At 38.9% G+C, this 23,107-nt stretch overlaps 1 protein-coding gene across 3 annotated transcripts in view; it reads right to left on the reverse strand.

Annotated features, from left to right (window-relative positions):
• LOC101843933 (fibroblast activation protein alpha) overlaps nucleotides 1–23,107 on the reverse strand; it is a 73,220-nt gene that overhangs the window by 49,641 nt on the left and 472 nt on the right. For all 3 annotated transcript variants that reach the window (XR_005877158.1, XR_005877159.1, XM_040745455.1), the window contains exons 2-6: nucleotides 22,947–23,031; nucleotides 5,873–5,971; nucleotides 4,874–4,968; nucleotides 3,937–4,011; nucleotides 2,469–2,521 (exon numbers count right to left, since the gene is read on the reverse strand). Coding sequence is in view for 1 of the 3 variants with exons in the window: in XM_040745455.1 (XP_040601389.1) it covers nucleotides 2,469–2,521; nucleotides 3,937–4,011; nucleotides 4,874–4,968; nucleotides 5,873–5,971; nucleotides 22,947–23,031 (407 nt within the window). In the remaining 2 variants the exon portion in view is untranslated. The remainder of the gene's footprint in view (nucleotides 1–2,468; nucleotides 2,522–3,936; nucleotides 4,012–4,873; nucleotides 4,969–5,872; nucleotides 5,972–22,946; nucleotides 23,032–23,107) is intronic.

A 23,107-nucleotide genomic window follows, 5' to 3' on the forward strand; every position in this document is an offset into this window, starting at 1 on the left:
TTGGCATGTAAAACAAGCTTGTTTCAAATTTAAATTTAAAAAGGGGAAAAAATCTTAAGCTTCCATGCTGAAAGTTTGCCTGCTTGAAAAGTCATCTTAATAGTGTCTTCAAGACTGTAAAGATACATTTAAGGTGATGAATCAGAAGCCATTCTGTACCTGCTTCACAATTCTGTATCAAGTTAACATTCATATTTCATTTGACTGACATTGTAACACTGCCTAACTTACAATGTTATGTTGTACTTGCCTAAGTTACAGAAAACTGCCTAAGTTTTCTCTATGGAGAAAAGTTAAGCTATGCAATGACATAAACAATGGCAAGTTGCAAATCCGATTGCATATCTCCTTATGACTGGAACATCACCTGAGCTGTCATTTTGTGTTTTTATGAGTCACAAATGCCACAAAGGGAACGTATTGTAAAAGCTGTCACCTATGAATTCCCACCTTGCTTAAATCACAACTATCTTCACTATTCTGTGCTAGACTATTTTATTAAATTTTTTGTACAATATATTGTGAGGATGTTTCACCCCATATCCATTCTACCTCCTTTTGAAAAGCACAAAAATGAAAATGAACAAATAAGAATATAAAAGCCAAAAACAAAACCAAAAATCCCCAACAGCAACAACAAAAACTACAGAATTTGTTTTGTGTTCATCAACTGCTCCTGGACATGAGACTCACCCTAGCATGTGAATGAGACACCCCTGTAACACGTCACTGGATTTTTTTCCATGTTAGTGGGTATCAATTACAAATGACTTTTTGATTAGATGCTTTAATAACCTTCAGAAGCACTGGATTAGTGGTATTCAATCAAAACTTGACTTTCAATCAATTTGTCATCTACAACTAAAATTATTAGATATGTTTTACATGGCCAAAAATATCTAAAAAAAATTAAAAAGAAAACAGAACACACACACACACATACAAAAAATCCACATATAAAACCAGAAAACAAACCATCAAGCCCAATGGTTTGCCTAGCTCTACTACAGAAAAGCTAAATAAGTAACATAGTTAGAGGACATAATTTTACCTAAGCCATTGTTAAGAAATCAATAATCATCATTTTATTTGGGAATATTTTCATTTGGGTACTTCTCTATGTGGTGAACTTCAACCTCAAGAATTTTTAAATGATAAAGAAAGAACATGATTAAAGCCTGAATAAAACTGCTCCACAAGGCTACGATTGCCACCTTGTCAGCCTGGAAGGTTCTTAGGAGTAGAGTTGGTTCTTTCAATTCATTTACATTTTCCCATATATGCTTTTCAGGCTATAGAGCTCTGGAAATACTTCTTGCCTTTAGTGGTGATATAGAAACAGAAAGGAAACTCCAAACCCGTTAGATTAGTGGAGACTATGTTATAAAAAACCAGGTCTTATTTCTTCCCTGAACATTTAAAATAAGGACGTGATTTTAAAACATTTATTTTGTTCCTTGTTTGACAAAAGGGGAAATAGCCCAGAAGAGGTTTTTCAATACCTCTTCAAGACATACAATTATTCTTTCTTTTTATATAACAGTAAAGAGGGTATCATATTACAATGAGTAACTAAACTAACCCATTTCCTCAATTAGCCAGAGTGAGTTTTCTAATGTACAAATCTGATTGTGTCATTTCCTATAAAATCCTTCAATGGTTTCCTTTTGTCTTCAGAAATAGATCTGAGTTCCTTTTAATAGTTACCTAGTCATTACTGGCCCCTGTTTTCAGTCCCCAAATCCTTTTCAACCTTATACACCCTTCCATAGCAGGCTGCTCTCCTCTAATCAGTGGAAGTGAGATATTTAATGTTTTCTTTTTAAAATGCTTTGTATTCTCTCTGCCTGGAAGCCATCATGTACTCTTCTGTCTAGAATGCTGTCCTTCAATCTTCCTCTACATTCGTTTTTTTTTCTTTTAAATTTTAACTAATGTAGTAGGAATATATATATATATATATATATGTGCATATATATATAAATGAAGAAAATAGTATATTCGGTCTATAACTGAGAGATATTTAACACCTTAAGGATTAAGACAAGAATTTTGACATTTTAAAAACAATCAGTTTTAAATCAGTAAGTGGCATGTGTATCCAGACAATAAATAGTTGTTGCCCTACCTCCTGTCTCCAGCTTCTTTCTAATGCAGTGGGTCACCTAGTTAAAATAGTCTCATTCCCATGCATCGTAAAAAACATTTTTATTACATGTGTTAATTTCCGTAAGTAACACATCTATCATTTTTCTTTGAAATTAATAAAATCAAAGATAATTTGTATATAAAATACACAATAGTAGTTTAATAAGCAAGTAACTATATCATTGGAGGGTTGCCCTGTTTTGTGGGTTAACATTTATTGCAAACTACATATGTGATATCAGTAACAAGATAATGTAGTCTTAAACTGAGGTCAGCGCTAGGAGTCTTAGAGACAAGCTACATTAACAGTGGTGATTTACCCATTCCGAAGGTCGTAGATGTGGTATGTTGCTGTGTATGAGTACCGCCAAAGCTGTTAGGAAGAGAGGCAAAGACGGAAGACAAAGTTTTAAAGCTCATTCAAATAATAATGATAGATTTTCACTGGGCTCTAGAGGAGAAATGTTCCAATGCAAAGCAGGTTTTCATTTACTTTTACTGTACACTTCATGCTGTTTGTCCAGGTTCCAGAGGGCACCTCAGGAACTCCATCCAAAGCATACCCCGATTCATTTCACAGTATAAAAAACTCATCTTTGACACCCATTGTCCTCAGAATGCTCCTCTAAATGGAAGGAGGCCCCTATGATGTTCATAGCCTCCAGCATCTGCATCACACCTTGGTAAGAATTGGTTAGAAGGAACTTCACAGGACAACCTGTTACAACTATCTTCCTTTCTTTGGGTGTGTATGTTTAAACACAGAACTTGCAAAACAAATAGGAGAGTTTAACTTAATATTTCTATGGAACAAACCTGCCCTTTATCTACTTGAGGGTGTGATGGGCTTAGTGACTAATGCAAGCATTGTTTTGGATTCTGTTTCCTAAAGGACTTTCAAACTCTTAACAAGGTTCATTAGGCTGAAATGCATATCTCTGAGGATTTGGGTCACTGGGGCCTGAGTTAAAGGAGAATAAGCTTCTGTCTGGGAACCCAATAGTGGTCAGAGTGACCTCCCTGTTGGAATAGGAAGGAAAGCTTAACAGAGAGCATCATCTCAGGGAAGATCTGAAATGTGCAGTCAAAGCAAAACTTTTCTTTTTCTTTTATCTTCCTTCCTTTCTCAAAGAAACGGTCTCAAAAGAACTACTAAAATTTTAATTTGAAAGTAAGTTGCTTTATACTTTTTTCACATATGGAGAAAAGGAGTGAGATAACTGTCATCTATCTACACCATTCAGGAAGAGAAAATTAAGACCAGTAACACTAAAGGATTGGGCTTTCAAATACACAAAATCTGAGCCCTCTTCTATTCTACATTGACTGTATACTCCTGTGTTGATATATGATTTAATATGCTACACCTTGATCCTTCTGTTTGGAATATCAGTATTGTTTTGTGAGACTAAATTGCACAAGAATTAACTAATGTGTTATGATGACAAAGACTTCTAGAGATACCAGAATAACTATTCTTTTTCTGATGGATATCAGTATGCCCAAATGAAATTTTCTTACCTCTGTAAAACAATGGTTTCTGTTACTTGATAACCAGATGACAAGAATAAAGAAATGTCAAATATAACTTATTGTGTATGTTTCAGCAATGTTTTATTTATTCATGGATTTCTTACATGTTTAAAGATGGATTTAGACACCTACTGGTTGGAACCTCCTCTCCTAGTTTCAGTTAAATTTTTCTACTTTAATACACTAACCTGTATGTTAATGAGAGAAATAATTATATCTATATATGCATATGTACCAAAATTAAGTAGTTGATACCTTGGAATAATCACTTTCTAGATATGCAAATTGCCGATCAGGTGACAAACCATAATCTGAAGCATTCACACTTTTCTGAAATTATAAAGAAGTTGGTTAGAATATAGAAAAAAACGACATAAATTTTCTGTTCTAAAGGAATATCACATTGTTGGTATACCCACATGTGATTTCAATGCAATTTTAAAAAATGGATGCCATACCTAGTACAAATGAGGGGATTTCATAGACACTATGGGAAGATGTAATAAAAAAACACAGTAATTTCAAAAGCATATAATACTAAATCTTGCAGATGAGTACAGTGCAAATTAGAAAGTTATAAAAGTGATTCCACACAACATTGAAAAAGCATTAAGGGGGGTGAGAGTATTGAAAGGAGAGGATAATTGGTTACACAGACTACAAGGATATCCTTTGAGCTCAATTTGAAAGACTAGTGGGTACTCGAGGATAGAGATGTAGGAGGCTTGAAGGCCCAGGAAGAAAGAATGCTATTAGCCAAGCATCGTAAGTACCATCCATTCAACATCTATCCTACGTTACACAATCACTAAGCACTTTTCAATGCTATTTGGTTTAATAATGTCTAAAGAAGCATTATTGCCCTCACTTTATAGTAGAACTGAGGCATAGCAAGCTGGGGTTGTGTAGTAACTTATCCAAAGTTTCACATTAGTGACAGAAGTTGAATCTCAGTTCTCTTGATTCTAGGTTCCTAATTCATATCTTACACCGTTACTTTGACAAAGAGAAAAGATACTATGGGATAGAGCAGAGGAGGAGGGCAGTGGTTCAGCGAGTCTAGAAGATGACACTGGAGATGGAGGTGGGAAGACGGGTTGTATCCAGATCACCACTAAGAATTTGAGTGTGGTCCTGAGTCAGCGGGGTGCTTGCAAAGGTTTCTGAGGCAGTCAAAGATGCTGATACGTACCATGGTGCTATTGCTCAAAATGACATATGATTCTCTTGTTTCAACATTATAAAACACGATGTTGTCATCCGCAGACTGATGAAGATACTCTTGTGCTTTAAGTGCAAAAGAAAACAAAACATAAAATGATCTCTCTTAAAGAAAATATTCATAACAAAACAACCCCCCTCGGCTCCACAGATAGACCTTGCTTTCGTCCCTATTCAGCATGTAGAAGCTGATGATAGGAGGGACTAAACTGCTCTTTCTGCATCTCATAATGATGGCACATTTGCTAGCAGCAGCCCTTGTTCTAACCTATTCAGGGTGCTCAGAAATAAAATGTCATTTTCTCTGAGTTATGAAGAGGACACACTGGTTTAAAACGATGAGTTTCTTTTGTAATAATGAAATAAATATAATTTGGGCCTTGCTTTGATTTACTGTAACAGATACTTTACGTGAATGTTCTTTTCTAAAGAGAAAAATGGTAATGTTCTACCTTGGTAAACAACTCTTTATATATACAAGTAACAAATGTAATGCAATCTACTTAATCTTACCATTTTGGGTTTTTTGTTGTTGTTTTTGTTTTGGTTAGACCTATTTTACCATACTCTAATTATAAAAACTAGGAATATCAACTCCTTAAAGGTCTAAAACTGGCTCTTAGATTTTCTAGATCAATGATAGACTCTCCCTTTAGGTAAAATTCTCATGACTCCTCCTAAACAGGGACCTGCTTCCGGCTCCCAGAAGCAATGTCATTCACTGACACTATTCCTACATAGTGTTCCTAACTTACTCTTTCCTGCTAAGATTCAAGGTAGCTTCATAACAATTGTGCAAGCCCAAGATGAATGGCAGTGTAAAAGATTCCCTGAATATTCTGAATAGTTTGTCTCCATTCATTTCTGTGGTGACCAGTAGTTCCACTTATTATAAAAGAGCCTTGGCACAGACAACAAAAAGAATACATATTTTTACAAACTCCCAGAAGACAGGAAATGATTCATTTACCTGAAATCCAGTTTGGAAAAAATGTTTTATATGAGAATGTTCCATTTAAAATATCCTTCAACACGAGAGGTCTCCTTGTGCTTCTTTCAGGGATGTGGACTTAGGGGGAGGAAGACATGCATTATTAGAAACAAGGTTAATGGCCTAACTAAATTCTAAACTTGTTCTTCATGTGTTCTTTCTCAGGTATGGACAGGCTCAGCCATTGCAAAGGGCCTGTTCAACTCCTAAATAGTGTGTTTGCTGACAGGCAAGCCAGGCTTAGAGAGTACTCTGGTAGCCTGGGAGGGAGAGTTGGGGGGCTGTGTAGAGGAAGGTGAAGATTTCGGGGCAGCTGGAATACTATCTTACAGCGGTAAAAATACAACCTGTCAAAGACTTCTAGGAAGGTAGAAGTTCCAACAACTTGGGACCTCACAGAGCCGAGTTTAAAAGCTACCTCCGAAGCAGCACCGAACTTCCCCTAGCCTTCACTGTACTCCACCACACGTCCCCACTGGCAAAGCCTGGCTTGGTTTTCTATTCCTATTTACAGTGCTGCATGTTATAATTCCACTTGGTGGAATGATATCAGTCAGAATTCCTACCCTCTGAAATCTTAAGAAGGGCCGTCTGAATACAGGCGATTTCCTTAGCCCTGATAATGTACTTTCACAAAAAGAAACTGAACCAGGAGGACCACAATAAGTATCTTTTAAAAAATCACAGAAAGTCATGGAACAGCTAACCTTACATATAGCTCACAGACCACATGTAAATTTCTTCCACGTGTAAATCCTTCTAAGAAGTTGTATTTTTTTTAACATGACTATTTCCTTGGGAGCTCATCAGAGAGCCCCGGGAGGGTCATGCTAAGCCCTCCCAATATCCCTTCATGGTCCTGATGCTGCTCTCCCTCCCTCCCACCTGCTCCTTCTCCAGGCCACCACTTAGAACCTCAGAGTTACAGGAAAGCCCAATACCTCAAAATAGCATTTATGAGTCTGGCATTCACCCAGGTGAAAATAAAACTGTTAAAGATGAGAACCATAATATTATCCTTCTGCTAACAGTCTTGCATAGCTTGCCACGGCTCTCATTATAAAGATAAAAATTCTAAACTTGGACTACAGGTCCTGGCAGGTCTAGGACAGCCTCTCCCACTAGTCTTTCCTGATCCTCCCTCATTATGTTCTTGCCCCCAAACATGCTGGGCTTTATTTCTAGCCCATAAACACCTGTATTAGTTACTTCTCTGTTGCTGTGATAAACTGCCCTGGCCAAGGCAATTTAAGGAAGGAGTATTTGGCTTAATGGTTCCAGAGGGTAAGAGTTCATCATGGCAAGAAGGGATGTGGCAACAGGAGCAGGTGGCTGCCTCCCCACATTTCTAAAGGAAAGCATGGAGAGAGTACAAACTAGAAGTGGCACGAGGCTTTAACCTCAAAGCCTGCCACTAGCAAGGCTGCACCTGGGGAGTCATGTTCAAATGCAGGAGACTGTGGGAAACTTTTCTCCTTTAGACCAACACAACACCCCTGTCTCTTTGCAAGGCTTCTGTGTCTCTCTCTACCCTTCTGCTTTGCCTCATGGTTTCTATTTAGGCTTCAATGTTTAATTGTAGTCCTGTGCTTGTGAGAAGTCCTTTCTGGACCTCCCTTTGAATTACAAAGCATATGCACTCTGTTTTAGAGAAGTTATCTTTGAAATTATATATGCATTTGTGTGACTATCTTATTACTGTACAACCCAAATGGTGACCATAAGTCTGGAGACCCTGCCTTATTTTGATTGCCGTCACATTTTTGTGTGTGTCTAGTATACACAGACATTTAATAAGTGAGTGCTTATTAAATTATATTGAATGAATGTATACATGAAGTGAAGGATGGATAGAGGTGTGTCAGTATGAGTGGGTGGGTATGCATTCTTCCATTAAATTCCTGTATTGCAGCCCTAAGTTTGCTCACAAAATGCAAGAGATCTGGCTAGAAGATACAATAAACTCATTCAGCTGTACTAGACTACACTTGGAGATGTGGGGCTCAGTCTGTTTAACTTACCTTGAAGTAACATTTTTGTGTGCCCTGCCATCACAGCTAAGTTGTTAATTGAACAGTAACATCTTAGGCTATTTTAACCTATTCCTATTGGTGTGCACAAGCTCCACACATCTGATCATGACAATGGGTTTGCTTACTGTGGTGGTTTAAAAGAAAAATGTTTCCTATGAGGCTCAAGTATTTGCATACTTGGTCTTTAGCTGCTACAAATGTTTTGGAGATTAGAGAACATTCAGGATATGGACCCTTGTGAGAGAAGGTACTTTACTGGGGAGGCATTAAGAGTTTCTAGCCCAGGTGTTGGTGGCACACACCTTTAATCCCAGCACTCTGGAGGTAGAGGCAGAAGGATCTCTGTGAGTTCAAGACCAGCCTGGGCTACAGAGCGAGTGCTAGGATAGGTTCTAAAGCTACACAGAGAGACCCTGTCTCAAAACAAAATAAAGAAAACAAAACAAAAACCAAAGAGTTTCTAGCCTGACCCTGCTTCCAATTCCACCCCCTCTACCGCCTCCTGTATATGGATAATATGTGACCAGTCAGATGTTGAGCAGCCCACTGTATCCCTTTCTTCTGTATTCCTTTGAAACAGGATCTCCCTCTAAAGCTGAAGTGAGTTTGTCCACCAAAAATGTCCAGCCACCCTCCCATTTCCACCATCTACAACACTTGTTTACAGACACACAGGATTACACATTTTTTTTCTTTTATGTGAGGCTTGAGGATTTGAGCCCAGATTTCCATGATTACACAGCAAACTTAACTGTCTTAGCTGCTGAACTGTCTCCTTAGGTCAGGAGTATTCATTAAATACCTACCACCTGCCACTCTGTGTGTGTGTGTGTGTGTGTGTGTGTGTGTGTGTGTGTGTGTGTGTGTGTGTGTGTGTGCACGCATGTACAAATGGAATCCAGAAGTTAATGCTGGTGTTTTCCTTTATCTTCTGTCGTACTGACTGAGAAAATAGTTCCCAGTGAACCTGGAGCTTGCTGCTCTGGCAAAACTGGCTGTCACGTCCCCAGTATCCTTCTGTCTCTGCACTGCAACTTTGGGGTTGTAAATGCTTGCCTCTAGTATCCAGCCTTCATGTGGCTGTCTCCAGTGTCCAGTGTTCATGTGGCTGTCTCCAGTGTCCAGCCTTCATGTGGGTGTCTCCAGTGTCCAGCCTTCATGTGGTGTCTCCAGTGTCCAGCCTTCATGTGGGTGTCTCCAGTGTCCAGCCTTCATGTTGGTGTCTCCAGTGTCCAGCCTTCATGTGGTGTCTCCAGTGTCCAGCCTTCATGTGGTGTCTCCAGTGTCCAGTGTTCATGTGGCTGTCTCCAGTGTCCAGCCTTCATGTGGTGTCTCCAGTGTCCAGCCTTCATGTGGCTGTCTCCAGTGTCCAGTGTTCATGTGGCTGTCTCCAGTGTCCAGCCTTCATGTGGTGTCTCCAGTGTCCAGCCTTCATGTGGGTGTCTCCAGTGTCCAGTGTTCATGTGGCTGTCTCCAGTGTCCAGCCTTCATGTGGTGTCTCCAGTGTCCAGCCTTCATGTGGGTGTCTCCAGTGTCCAGTGTTCATGTGGCTGTCTCCAGTGTCCAGCCTTCATGTGGTGTCTCCAGTGTCCAGCCTTCATGTGGGTGTCTCCAGTGTCCAGCCTTCATGTGGTGTCACCAGTGTCCAGTGTTCATGTGGGTGTCTCCAGTGTCCAGCCTTCATGTGGGTGCCACCAGTGTCCAGCCTTCATGTGGGTGCCACCAGTGTCCAGTGTTCATGTGGGTGCTCAGGAACTAGACTTGGTTCTCATGTTTCTAAAGCCATGTCTATTCAGTCCTTCAATCAGTTATTTATGTCAATGTTTCCCAAGTAGTTTGATCCTGGACATTTTTCTATGTGTTATTGTTAAATATAAACTAAATCACAGTTCTATCAATGTAAATCTAGCCGAGGCTATTGTGCAAAAGTGAAAGCACACTTCTATTCTAACTTAAACATAAACAAGGCAGTTACTCTTGGAATACTTTGGCTATTATGTAGCTCCTTAACTAGTATGTTACAGTTGCTAATGTAAATAAAATTAGTACCATATTCAGCATATGGCCAATTTTTCAAAGTATTTAAAAAAACTAGTCCCTTTCTCTTTCATATGGTTATTGGTCACCTGGTATTTATTGGATTTCTCAGGAAGAAGCCAAGAGTTTGCTATTTTCTTTTACAATCTCTAAATTACATGATACAGAAAGGTTGTCCTTGATAGAATATTTTATGATTTCCTAGTTAGTCATTTATTTATATGGGCACATAGTAGTTACAAATGCCAACAATCTATTTAGAGAAGTTAGCATATGTCATATTATGGCTCAAAATATCACTAAAGTATTTAAATAGTATCAATCATACTACTCATTGGCGTAATGAGAATAGTACTTACCTCCAAGCAAGCACGATGCACAACATATGTGTGCAGATAAAGGATACGGCTCACAGCACAGCCTCAGGTAGGAAGGTCATTTCTAAGCTCATAGTACCCTTGTAGACTAAGGGCTTGCAAAGTGTGGCTATGTTGGTATTAGACTAGACATAGCTGCATCCATCCTTGGAACAGGGAGGATTTAAACTGGGTTTTCTTTTCCTGCTGGGATTTACCAAGTGTCTGTAACTCAGTGGACGTTGCATCTCTACTCTAGGATGTTGCATCAAATTACATTAGAGTAGAACTAACACAACAAAGATCGTGAGTATTAACACTGGGTCACCGCACCACCCATTGGCCTTTGGCATCTAACACATCCTTGGTGAAGCTGTGCATTCAGTATTGAGTATGTGTATTTTTCATGTCTAAGAGTTTGACGGGACATAGAGCTTCAAACCATGAAGACAGAAGTCATGTCTGGTTTTTATTACTAACATGTGCCCTACAAACAGAAACACAGAAATAGCTTTGGGTGAAAAAAAAAATAAACTAAGTTTACAGATATTGTATTACTTTGTTTTTATAATTCTCTTATATTTTTGTTTGTGAGCCTAACCTTTAATGGCTGAGCCATCTCTCCAGCCGTGTTTAAATAATTCTCCATCAAGGACATACCCAGCCTTGTTTTCTATGCTCTAGTCTGTATTGTATGTATATATTAATATGTAATATGATATATATTTGTATTCATATATTAATATGTAATAAATAATGTGTAATATATAATACATAATATATATGAAATATTTCACTTATGTGCACCTTCATTTAAATATTTACCCAAATTTGGTCCTTGGACCCCTGTGGAATGCTGTCTAAAAGATAGATTTCTGTGCCAAGGTGACACAGGTCTATATTCCTAGCTATCTAGAGGCTAGGGTAAGTGAATAGAAAGCTCAAGGCCTGTCTAGGCTGCTGAATTTGTTCATGGTCAGCTTAGACAACTTAGTGAGACACTATGTCTAAATAAAAACATAAAAAGTACAGGGATGTGGATAGGACTCAGAGGTTGAACACTCACCTAACACAAACAATGTCAGGTAAGTTCACTCTTTAGTGCTGCAACACACAAAGAAAACGGGTTTCTAGAGCCCAGCATGGCCACTTCTGCTTATTATTATTAGCATCAGGAAGACCTGATCAGGCAGGGGAATTTTTATGAATTTGTGGCTAGCCTGGGCTACAAAGTGAGTTCCAGGCCTGCTTGAGTTACCTTGTGAAACCCTATCTCAAAAAACAAAAAAATCAAAAATAGGCAAGTCAACCCCAAAACCTGAAGCAATCAAGCCAACACAGTTTTTTAAAAGAATTTTAGTTTTTCTCAAATTCAAACTCACTGAAGCAGAGTCTCTGGCTGAGGTCTGGTATCTGGTAATTTTTTTTTCCCGTGCCTCTGGATAATTCTTACTTGCTTCACTAGAATGCTGTGTTCAGTGTGTCCTTCACCTGTCATTAGATCTGCTTCCTGACTACGGATTCCTGGGAACTTGTAAGGCCATCTTGTAGTCTGCATACTAGGGAGACTAGCTGCCACCAGACTAAGCAGTGACCATGGCTCTCAGGAAAGGTGGGTGGTCTCTTCCAACATGTATGCTCCTGTGCAATAATTGTGTGCACTGCCTGCAGTGGGCTTCCCTTCCAGCACACTCACCTTAGTGACCCAAAAGATGGGGAAATGCAAACTGACTGATTCTGTTCCAGGTTAGATGTAAGATTACAGGGAAAGCATTCTGGTCATTGATTGTGGGGTGTGTGTGTGTGTGTGTGTGTGTGTGTGTGTGTGTGTGTGTGTAAATAGTATGTGTATGAAAATAATCAAACATGTGAAACAAATTTGAATCATTATTTCATTAAAATACTTCAGTATTCAAATTCTTGGAGGAGTAAATGCATTTTCTAAGCATTTTCCAAACAATGGTTGAGGCTGGAATATAATCGTTGGGTGATTTTAGAATGGCGGCTTTGCATTTGTGGTTCCAAACTCCAGTGGCTTTAAAGAAATAGAGTGTTTACTGTCAAAGCATATCTGTCTGCTCTATATAGCTGACATTTGCCCATTTAACACGTTATCCTTGACTGTGCCCTTAAATTCAATTTGGCCCATCTTAGCATAGTTACTCATACAGCACTTAAATGTCCTAATTAGCCATGCTTTAATTATTTGAGTTTTCAACATATTAAGCAAAGCTGAAAGCTAGCTCAATTATTTATTGAAGAAACTAGAACTCACAAAATGATTCACAAGCACATAATGAGCCACTGTGCTCCTAACAATTTCTGAAAACTCTGTGTCTTTATGAGGCTGTGTGTGCCATTTAATTGACTAGTCCTAAAAGATTGAGAGTGTGTGTCAGAGTAGAAACATCCAATCTTCATGCCAGGAAACACATAAGGAGGTGTGCGGTCTTAAGTGGGCATATAATGGCAGGCAGGTCTTTTTGTTCTTATTTTCCTGAATGAGTTGCGATTGATGCCACACAGCCACTCCAAGGAAGACAAATGGCCCCAGAACACTGCTCCCAGCCTCCTGCCAGATTTGTGAAGAGCCTACTTAAGAGGAGGAGCCATCATTTTTTTTCTGTCTGAATCTTCCTCATTTGAGTAAGAATTATAGGGTATTTGATAACCATGTTTAAAAATGTAGCTATCCAAATACTATTGTAAACACCCAATGATTTGTTTTACCTGCAGTATAAGTATTTTACTTGGTTGGCTTACACAGTGGTTAATAATGTTTGTTAATGTAATCTAACTGCGGTAAACCTTTTATGAACAAATATTGAAATTTATTCAAGTCAAATAAAGAATCTCTAATGACTTTTGTTAAAGCTTCTATTTAATAGTTAAGGAGAAAAGTTTGTATGGCATACAAGATGCAATTATCAGTAGATTTTACATTTAATAAAAAGACAGATGCATGAAAAAAATAGAGGAGCCACCATCCTAATCATCATATTGGGCCTTGCTTGTTGGAAAAGTGCAGAAAATAACTGGATAGAAAATATACTTAAAGCTGCATAAAGTAAAGTATGACTCAAGACCCACAACTTTGTTGGGGAAAAGGGTCGAAAGTAATAAATTTCTGACATCAACAGACGTTCTTAGAAGCTTAGAAGCACTTTCACATCCACACCTATTAAGTCCTCACAGTGCCCCTCTGAGATGTACACTATTGCGAACACTGTTTGCAAGTTAGGAAAGGGAAACTAGAGTACAACTCACATGCCTAACGATCACAAACTTGGACTTTACAATCCATCTGATTACAGGATGCTGAGTCCTTTGCCGTTGTAGTTTAACACAAGAGCACACTTGTAGTAAAACAATAAAAAATATAAAAATTAGACCAAGAACCAAACGCACAAGGAGAGTAAGTATGCTCCAAAGCATAGATGAAAAGAAAAGGAAGAGATGTGGGCTGACTTCCAGCAGAGAGGCACGTACTATCTGTCTGGCTAAAAGAGGATTAGTAGATCCTCATCTTAGAAAGGAGCAACCGCACTGAGTAGCAGGCATCCAGGGGAAGCGTCAAGTTTTCCCGTAGTAAGCTTTCTAAGACCACGGGACATGGTCAGCGTACTGCATAGGAGCAGGCGTGTGAACACCTTTTGGGGATTTATAGACACAAAGCCCATCCTTGTCTGCTTTTAAGACTTGGTCTCCTTTGGTAGCCCATCTTCTGTTTGAAATTGTGATGTTGCTCCTCTGCTGCTATTGTGTATGTCCTGAGGAAGAGCCACTTTCTGAGATCATCTCATTCTTTCAGGAGCTTTTAGGCACCCACCCGCTAGGACCAGTACCACACCTGAACCCCACTTACATACACTCCAGACCTCTGGGTGCAACGTCTTAACATCTTCACTTGTATTTCAGAATCTGCCGATGTGGCCCAATGGTAGACTGGTTACACACATACACAGAGAAATGGATGGGGGGTTAGGAGGAGGAGGAGAAGAAGAAGAGAAACTAACAAAAAAGAAAGAAAAGACAGAATAAATAAAATGAAACAATTCCCGGATTCCTCCACTGACATGATTGGGAGTGGCACTTGCCTTCCCCTTCCCCCATAGTCTTTGTTCAGCAGCTAGACCTGAAAATTCATTAGCTACATCTCTCTCTACTCTGGCTGCTTTCCCCCCATTTCCTCTGCCTGCCGAATTACAGTGGATGAGTTATTTTCCTGCTATTTTCCTTCTGGGCATTTCCTTGTGATTCTGATTTGCAGCTTTCTAATGATGAATGATGTTGAGCAGCATCCACACGCTTACTAGCAGCACTTGTTAGTTTTCTTCGTGTATCCTTCAGACAGACTTTTAACCAGTTTATTCCCCTCTTTACTGGGAATTGTTACAGGTCTTCATATGCATACTCTTTACAAATATTTCTTCCCATCTAGTGAATATGCTTTTCACTTTTGCAACGTTATTCTTGACCATTTAAACGTGTTAACTTTTGAAAAGTTTCTATTGGCCTGTTTTGTCTTTTACAGTTTGTAATTTTTGTCATAGTTTAGAAAACATCTGTCCACCAAGGGACCTAGAGGTTTTCCCTGGGTGTTGAGAGTTTGATTATGTTGGTCTTTTATTTAGGTCTTCGGCCCACTTTGAATTAACTTTTTCAGGGTGTGAGGGCAGAATCCATTCTTTTACATGTGGATATCCAATTGCTTCAGTTGAAGTTTCTGTTAATATTTTCCCTCAAAATTTGTCAAGGTAACTATAAAAGTTAATTAACCATTTTTGCAGAACATTCTCTCCTTTAAAAAATTGTTTTAACTATTTGTATGGAGAGAGAGAGAGAGAGAGAGAGAGAGAGAGAGAGAGAGAGAGAGAGAGAGAGAGAGAGAGAGAGAGAGAGGTCATGATATGTTTATAGAGGTCCGAAAACAGATTGAGTGTCAGCTCTTGACTTGACTTCCATCTTCTTGAAACAGAGTTTCTTTTGCTGTCTGTTCTGCAGCAAGATGTCTGGCCAGTGAGTGCTCAGCTGATTGTCCTCATGGAAGCACTGGGATTGTAGATATACATAGCAATACATCCTGTTTGTTGTGCGGGATTCTGCATGAGGGTACCAAATGCAGGTGGTCTGGATGTATGCAAGCTAAGATCTTCTGCCCCCTGAGCCATCCCTCCACCATAAAGTTTTGCTTCTGTACTGTCTGATTCTACAGACTTTTACGCCTTCTCTTGTGCTAGTAGCCCAACATCATACTTGCCTAGTTTTCGTACTAATTTTTGATGTACGAGGTACAAGTTCCCATGGTTTACTTTTCAGTAATGTTCAGCTATGTTATGGCTTTGAGGAACAACTGACGGATTTCTGTTAAAACTATGTAGAATATCAGTAGAAACTGTATCCGTTGCATATATACATTTACAGATTTTGCCATGTAAAAATATTGTTTTTCTGGGATAGCTTTCCATTTGTTTGTATCTTTCTTTCCGGAATGTATATATGATAGTTAGCTATAGTTGTCGAATTTGGTTGCTCTGGAATGAACTAAGGAAATTTCTCTGGGCATAACTGTGAGGGTGTTTATTAGGAGGATTAACTGAGACGGGAAAACTTATTAGAATAGCCAGAGGTGCCTTCTAGGATGGTCCAAACAAAAAGAAGTCTGACAGAAAAGCTGTATTCCCTTTTGCCTGTCCACCTCTACCCCTTGCTGTCAAATTCTCAGTCTCTGCCACATGCAGAGAGCTGTTGCTAGTCTATGAAGACTGTGTCATGTGAACATAAATTCCCTTCATAAACATACCTTTAATATACTGTTTTCTTATTCTGGGCTTGATGAGTGGGTTCTGGCCTGGAACTGCCTAAGTAGACCAGGCTAACTCCAAACTTGCAGCTATTCCCCTACCTCTGTATCCCCAGTGCTACGACTGCAGGTGTGTGCGACTATACATTGCACTAGTAAGCCAAATGTTTCTCAAATCCTTTATCTGTACTTGTTTAACGATAATGTGGGTTTTTGTTCTTTTATTTTCAGTTAAGAAGGCTTATTATATTCATTTAAAGTGTTAAATCAACCTTATATTTTTTGGGAGAAATCTCATGGTTATGAGGAACAATCTTTTAAAATATCACTGAATTTAGTTTCCTATCACATTTTGTTGAGAATTTTAAAATGTATTGTCATAAAGTATACTGGCCTACATTTTCTCTTTCTTCTTGTCTCCTTTGGTTTGCTTGTTTTAATGTCAGACAACACTGACCACAGGCAGGTATTGAACTCTCATGACCTGGACCTTCTGGGATTACGTACTTGTGACAACACATGAGCTCTCACTCAGTCTCGTTAGGAGTTACAATATTATTCCAGTTTTGTATTTATTTTTGGGTCATGAGTTCTGATATCTACAATTGTCTGAGAAACCTCTCTCATCTAACTTTCCTGGATGCCTGTTTGCTTGTGTTTAGTATTGGTCATGCTGATTTTTTTTTTAAATCTGTTACCCTTAAAGTATTCAGCACAGTGATTTTTTCTGCCAAATATAAAAATCATGGTTTGCACATAATAAATTCAGATCTTAATGCTATTCTTGTAATTTTAATAGGAATAAAGGTGAATAAAGACTATGGGTTACCTGGCACACTTTGCGTGTCCATCCCACAATGAGAGATGCTCTCTTAGCCTGCACACTTGGGGGAGGGCCTAGACCCTGCCCTGAAAGAAATGACAAACTCTGGAGATCGCCCATGGAGGGCCTCACCCTCCCTAGGGAATGAGTAGGGATTGGGTGGGGGGATGGAGGGCTGGGAGGGCAGGGCTGGAGGGAGCTGGGATTGACATATGAAGCAAGCTTGTTTCTAATTTAAATAAAAAAAATTAAAAAGGACTACAGGTTACTCAGTTTTGCTCTACCATTTCAGTCAGTTTATAAGAATATAAGGATAAACAATATAAAAAACAAGCAAAAAAGAATAAACAACATGCTCATTCCTTTCAGCACAATGGATACTAAGGAAAAGGCAGATTTTGTATTTGGTTGTCTGCTCTACAAAGACACCCTTTCATTTTGTACCCTTTGTATTGATAACTGCCATTCTTAAGTCTCAGTTTTGTCTTGTGTGGTTTTGAAAAAGAAATCAGGCTTGCTTTTCTACGTCCTCAAGCTGAACTTTAGAGACTATTTTGTGTTTTTCCCAAGGTAAGTCTATGGCTAGATGTCCCTGTGGAGGGTGAAATACAACTTTCTTTGGAAATCTGAGACAGATAAACTTCTTTGGATTACAGAATTGTCTGAAAGTTATTTTTGTAATTACTGAGGATTTGACAATACTAAAAGGGAGTTAGTTTGATATGATTAATGTTTTATTTTGGAGTAACAATCACAAAAATATGATCTATACATTTGATCTGCTTGTGTTCTACCCGGAAGTTCTTTTATTCTCATGACCTTTTTGGTTCTTTCACTTGACCTTTCAGAGTTCCCCCGTATTCCCTCCAAAATAACAGTGAATAAATAAACTTAAACTCTTCAGAAATATTAGAGAGTTTGTTTCACAGTTGTAATTTTTACTTTTGGAGGGACAGGATTTCTCTGTGTAGGTTTATAGACCAGGCTGATCTCGAACTCACATAGATCCGCCTGCCTCTGCCTTCCGAGTGCTTGGTTTAAGGTGAGTGCCACCACTGCCCATCTCACAGTTGTATATGCTAATACTGGACAAATCTTAAACATATAGTCACGTCTCCTTTCAAAATGATTGCATTTCACAAAATTATTTCTACAAAAAGTAACTACAGAGTTATAACAGTTTTAGTTACCAGAATAATAACTATTTCTGCCTAACCTAAGATTGAAATGATTTTTCTTTTTAGAAGGTGTTAATCTGTGTTCTATTTAAATTAGCTATGAACTCAAAAACCTTCTAAAATACATTATATGTTATGAGTAGCTATTATTAGTGAGCGTTATCAAGTGTTAGTAGTATGTTTATACAATATTGTTCTCTATGTTTTCTTTGCTAATCACTGAAATAGTTCTGGAGTCATGGCTCTTTCTGGTTTCTTGAACATTCTAAAAACATTCCTGAGTCACAGGCCTTGTCCTCGATTTCCCCCTATAATGAGGGCTTGTCATGAGCTTTTATCCTTTTCGTTCTTAAAGTCCTAGCACAGATATCATCTCAAAGAGAGTGTTACTAATTGCTCTTGTCAACTTGTTATGGGTGGACTTGTATCCCCTAAAAAGTGACCAGCTGAAGGCCAGTAAGATGGCTCAGCATTTAAAAGGGCTTCACCTCCAAGTCTGAAGTTTTATCATGGGATCCACACCATGGAACAAGAGAATCAAGGCCTAGAAGCTGCACGCTGAACTCCCTACAGGCACCCTGGCACACATATACACACAAGGAGAAACATGCAAACATATAAAAAATATTTAAAGGTTACAAACTAAAGGGCAAACCCAGTGTGGTTCTATCTAGAGATTAAGGATGCAGTCAAAGTTAACTGACACAGCAATGGCAAAGCTCTAATCCGGGAGGACTGGTATGATTGCAAGAGGAGGAAGCAACATCCGGGACACACCGTGAGGAAGACATAGTAGTCTACAAGCCAAAGGAGGTCTGGACAAAGGAACAAGCTGGCACCTTGGTTTTAGACGTCTAGACCCCAGAACTGTGAAGAAATTAAGCTCTGTCAAGTTTTCCTGGCAACTGTAACAGATTAGTTCTGGTATGCAAGGGTAGGAAGCTACTTTCACAGGTAATGTATTTATTTGTAAAGAAGCCCAAGAGTTCATTTCTTATCAGAAATCTGATTTTAAAATTGACGTCCATCACAAATTTCTATAAAACATATTAGGTTAAATCAACAGCAATAACTAATGGGGGAAAGTGAGGAAAGACAGACAGGAGAGTGTTTGGGTGGTCCAAGGCTAAAGTGACAGTGTCCTCCCGTCCTCGGGAACCACTAGAGTTCAAGGAACCTGTGATTCTCTGCACCGTGTGACTCCCTTTGTTTTCTTCCACTCAGCTTTATACCCCAACTCCTTTTATCTTTCTACATTTTTTTTCATTTTAAGACTGCCACACACACAAAGGTTTCTAAAATATTTGTTATTTTAGGTCCAAACAGGTGGAATAGAGAAGCAAGGATGACACTCAGGGAAAAAAGTCCCTACTATCAGAATTAAGTAGAAATTAAGAAACATAAATATATCAAATACAAGTCTATGAATCATCTTTTATCACACACACACACACACACACACACACACACACACACGCCCATATTAAGATGGAAGAGAAAATAGAGTTATACACACAACTTCTTGAGTATATAGCACATGCTATAAATTTTAGAACTAAAAAAAAATCATAGTTGGGATGATGAGATGGCCCAGAGGTTAAAGGTGATTGCCTCTAAGCTTGACAACCTGAGTTTGATCTCAGGAGCCAATATGGTAGAAAGCGAGAATCAACTCCCATAAGTTGCCCTCTGACAACCATATAAACATTCCCACACGCATATACACAGAGATGCACATGTAAAACAAATAGATGTAAAAAAAAATTACAGCTAACATGCATGGAGTGTTTGTGTATTACCACATGGGGTAATGTACTATCCAAAGAACTGGAGGAGGAAAAGGCAAAATTCAGAAAACACAAATCATGAGTCAAGGAAGGTTATGGAGATTTTAAAGAATTCTAAGACCTGCGCAACTTTCTAATTTTGGTTTTAGTTTTTGTCATATTTGTAAGTCTCTTAAAACAAGAAAGTGTGTGTGATGGTGGTCATCAGTGTAGAAAAAGGGAACCCAGGAGCACTGTACTGACGTTTCCCCCAGGCTGCATCGTCATCCTAGAATGAGGGTGATGCCAGGGAAGAGATCCTCAAGACAGAGCATTAATGGAGGCAGGAGAGAAAAGAGGGTGAAATGAGGGGGAAGGAGCCAAGAACCTCATGGGACTGCAGGGTAGAAATGCATGTGTGTGTTCAGTTTGGATTAAAATTAAAATGAAATCTTTTAGGAGTTTCAGAAAGAGCTGTAACACAGTAGTTTTTAATATGTAAGTGAGCTAAACAGAGCATCGTTATTCACTACCACATTTCTACTTATCCTAAGATCTGCTCTTTTCTCCACAACTCTTGTAAGCTGGGAGCTGATCCTTTGTGGACATCTACCCCGGAAGGAAAACTCCCTATTCTTCCTGACTCTGTTTCTTTCACTTATGTGTGTGGAGAGTGACAGAAATCTTCTTCTATAATGGTGGTGATGGCCGTGTGTTTTGAGGTGTGCAGAGTAAAGAATTATTCCTTGTTCATCTGAGGGAAAATTGAGATTACTAAACTTTGTAACCTCCACCAAGAGGACAATGATAGGAGGTGCTTAGAGGAACCTAGTGCATTCGTGTTTAAATAAAGGAATGGGTGGCTATTTCTTGACTTCTGTTACAGTGGCATGTAGCATCTGGACTAGGAACAAAAGGCTCAGAAGACAAGCGAGTGATGATGGCGTTTCTGACTAAGTGGGTGTAGAGGCTCATATAGCTTTTAGCTCTCTTTTCTGTTCCCTCCTACTTTCCTCTGAATTCCCACCTCAAATTCTGTTCTCACAGGCACTGGAGAGACAGGAGGTAGGGTGGGACCTGATACCCAGCCTGGACATGGTGAAGGTGTGGGGCATGAGAAGAAAGAAAAGGCGGAGTGTGGTAGGAGGTTGGGAGGATGGGGGCGGGGGGGAGGGAGAGGGAACTGATAGTAACATGTGTAAAAAGTTAAACAGAGAAATTATTATATATAAAAAAGTGACGAGGTCATCACACCAGACCCCAGACCTACTGTAGAGGTGAGGAACAATTTGTCTCACTCAGAAGCTGTTGTTCGGGTAACATTATACACACAAAAAAGTAGTCCTAAGCATTTTTTATCTCTCCATTAGAGAGATAAAAACTTAAATGAATATTCAAGTTTTTATCTTCAGGTTAATTTGATTATTTCACAATAACAGGAAATTACTTAGAGAATCATCCTTTCCATTGAAAATAGAACTCTATGTTATAAAAAAAAACACAGGACTTTTATGTTATATATAGTTTATAACATATTTTTGAGTATGCTATTCATAAAAAACTTGGAAAGAAGATAAAGATTGGGATTATATGTAATTACACAAATGTCTATATCTATAAATATAAGTATAGACCCAAATATCTATCTGTATATGCTATTTGCATTGGATAAATATGCTTCTCATTGGAAATACACTTCAAAGTCCAAAGTTCAACACTGTGGTCAGGAAAGGCTGTCTCAACAACGTCCATATACTTTTGTTCTGAAAACTGTTAATTTTTGAGGAGCAGATTTTCCATTTCAAGCTCTAGTGAGTGTCAGTAAAAGCCAAAGGACAATTTTTAATAGATTGCATTAGAAGAGTCAGGGACCTAGCCCAGCACTCAGTAGCTCTGGGCTGAGGGAAAGGTATCCCTTAAAACACTGAGGTGATAGTCTGGCTTAAAATCAATTCGAGCTTGAATTTATTTTGAAAAAAAATGAAAATAGAGCCATATATTCCAATATCCCGGGAGAAGTCTTGTGTTGTGGGGAGTGGAAGTACAAGCTAAGTATTAAAGTACAGACAGTAGGACACTGCTCTCGTCAGGTTGACCTGTGTGTACTTTCTAGCTCTGGGAAGGCCCCGCGGACGTTGTGAACTGCTCAGCTTTTTGTGTGTGCGTTTTCAGGGTTAACGGCAACAGCTAATTCAGGTCTCGAGTGTTCTTTGGCTGAAGGTGCACCATTAACCCCCTTTAGTGTTAGTTCACTTTTAACCACAGATACTTCCCAGCTTCAGCCCAGCTCCTACAGTACAGGATCTGCTATTGTTACATCATGTTTCAGCTTTACAAGCTCAAGTTGCGGTTCACAGAATTTTCATAATAAGAGAGAGTTCATTATCAACTGATAATATTAAACTAAACTAGTTTCAAAATCAGGTCTCAGTCAAGTGGCACCATTGTGAGCCCAAGTCTCTCTTGCACAAAATAAACAAACAAAAAAACCCACAAAACAGTTTATCTTGATAATGCTCGCTTAACTATACCAAGCCTCCAATTTAATTGTTAATTGCTACTGCATAGAGACCAAGAATTTTACTTTTCCTATACGGCTATTCCTGAGACTTCTATTCTGAACGTCTTCCTTAAATTTTTAGAGGCACTATTTAGTGATTTCAAAGCCTCCATAGGTTCTTTTTTTAACTTTTCTATTCTTACTCATTATTTTTACTTGCCACCAGGCAAATCTAGTAATAGAAAACAATGCAAGTTAAAAATATTGTCTTGAAAGGCCTATCAAAGCTTGTCTTCTGCATGTATTTTTGGGGGTGGTGGGAGTGATGCAGAATAGCTCCCAGGTTTTTCTGTTGCCGAAATAAGACTCTAAATCTCTTCCTACCCTTAACTCTTCAGTGTTTCTGGTCTTGCACACAACACAACTGTGAACTCTTAGAAATAACAGGCTTCCTTTGGAAAACAGGCACTTAGGAAATGTTCACCCGTTTGAGTTCACACATTGGTGCATTTCCCAGGCTACAGTAGGCAGACTGAGTGAATCAGAAAATTTCTTACCTCTTGAGGGACGTAAGACAATGCATATCACGAGTAAAGCAAGCCCAGCCAAGGTGGCAACTCCAATGACAGTTTTCATCCATGTCTACATAGAATACAGAACATTTTAGACACGGCCTTAGTTGCTACGAAGAAATGGTAAGATTTTGTGGAGCCCTAGC

Source organism: Mesocricetus auratus, unplaced genomic scaffold (assembly GCF_017639785.1).
Source record: "Mesocricetus auratus isolate SY011 unplaced genomic scaffold, BCM_Maur_2.0 Super-Scaffold_100004, whole genome shotgun sequence".
NCBI lineage: Eukaryota > Metazoa > Chordata > Mammalia > Rodentia > Cricetidae > Mesocricetus > Mesocricetus auratus.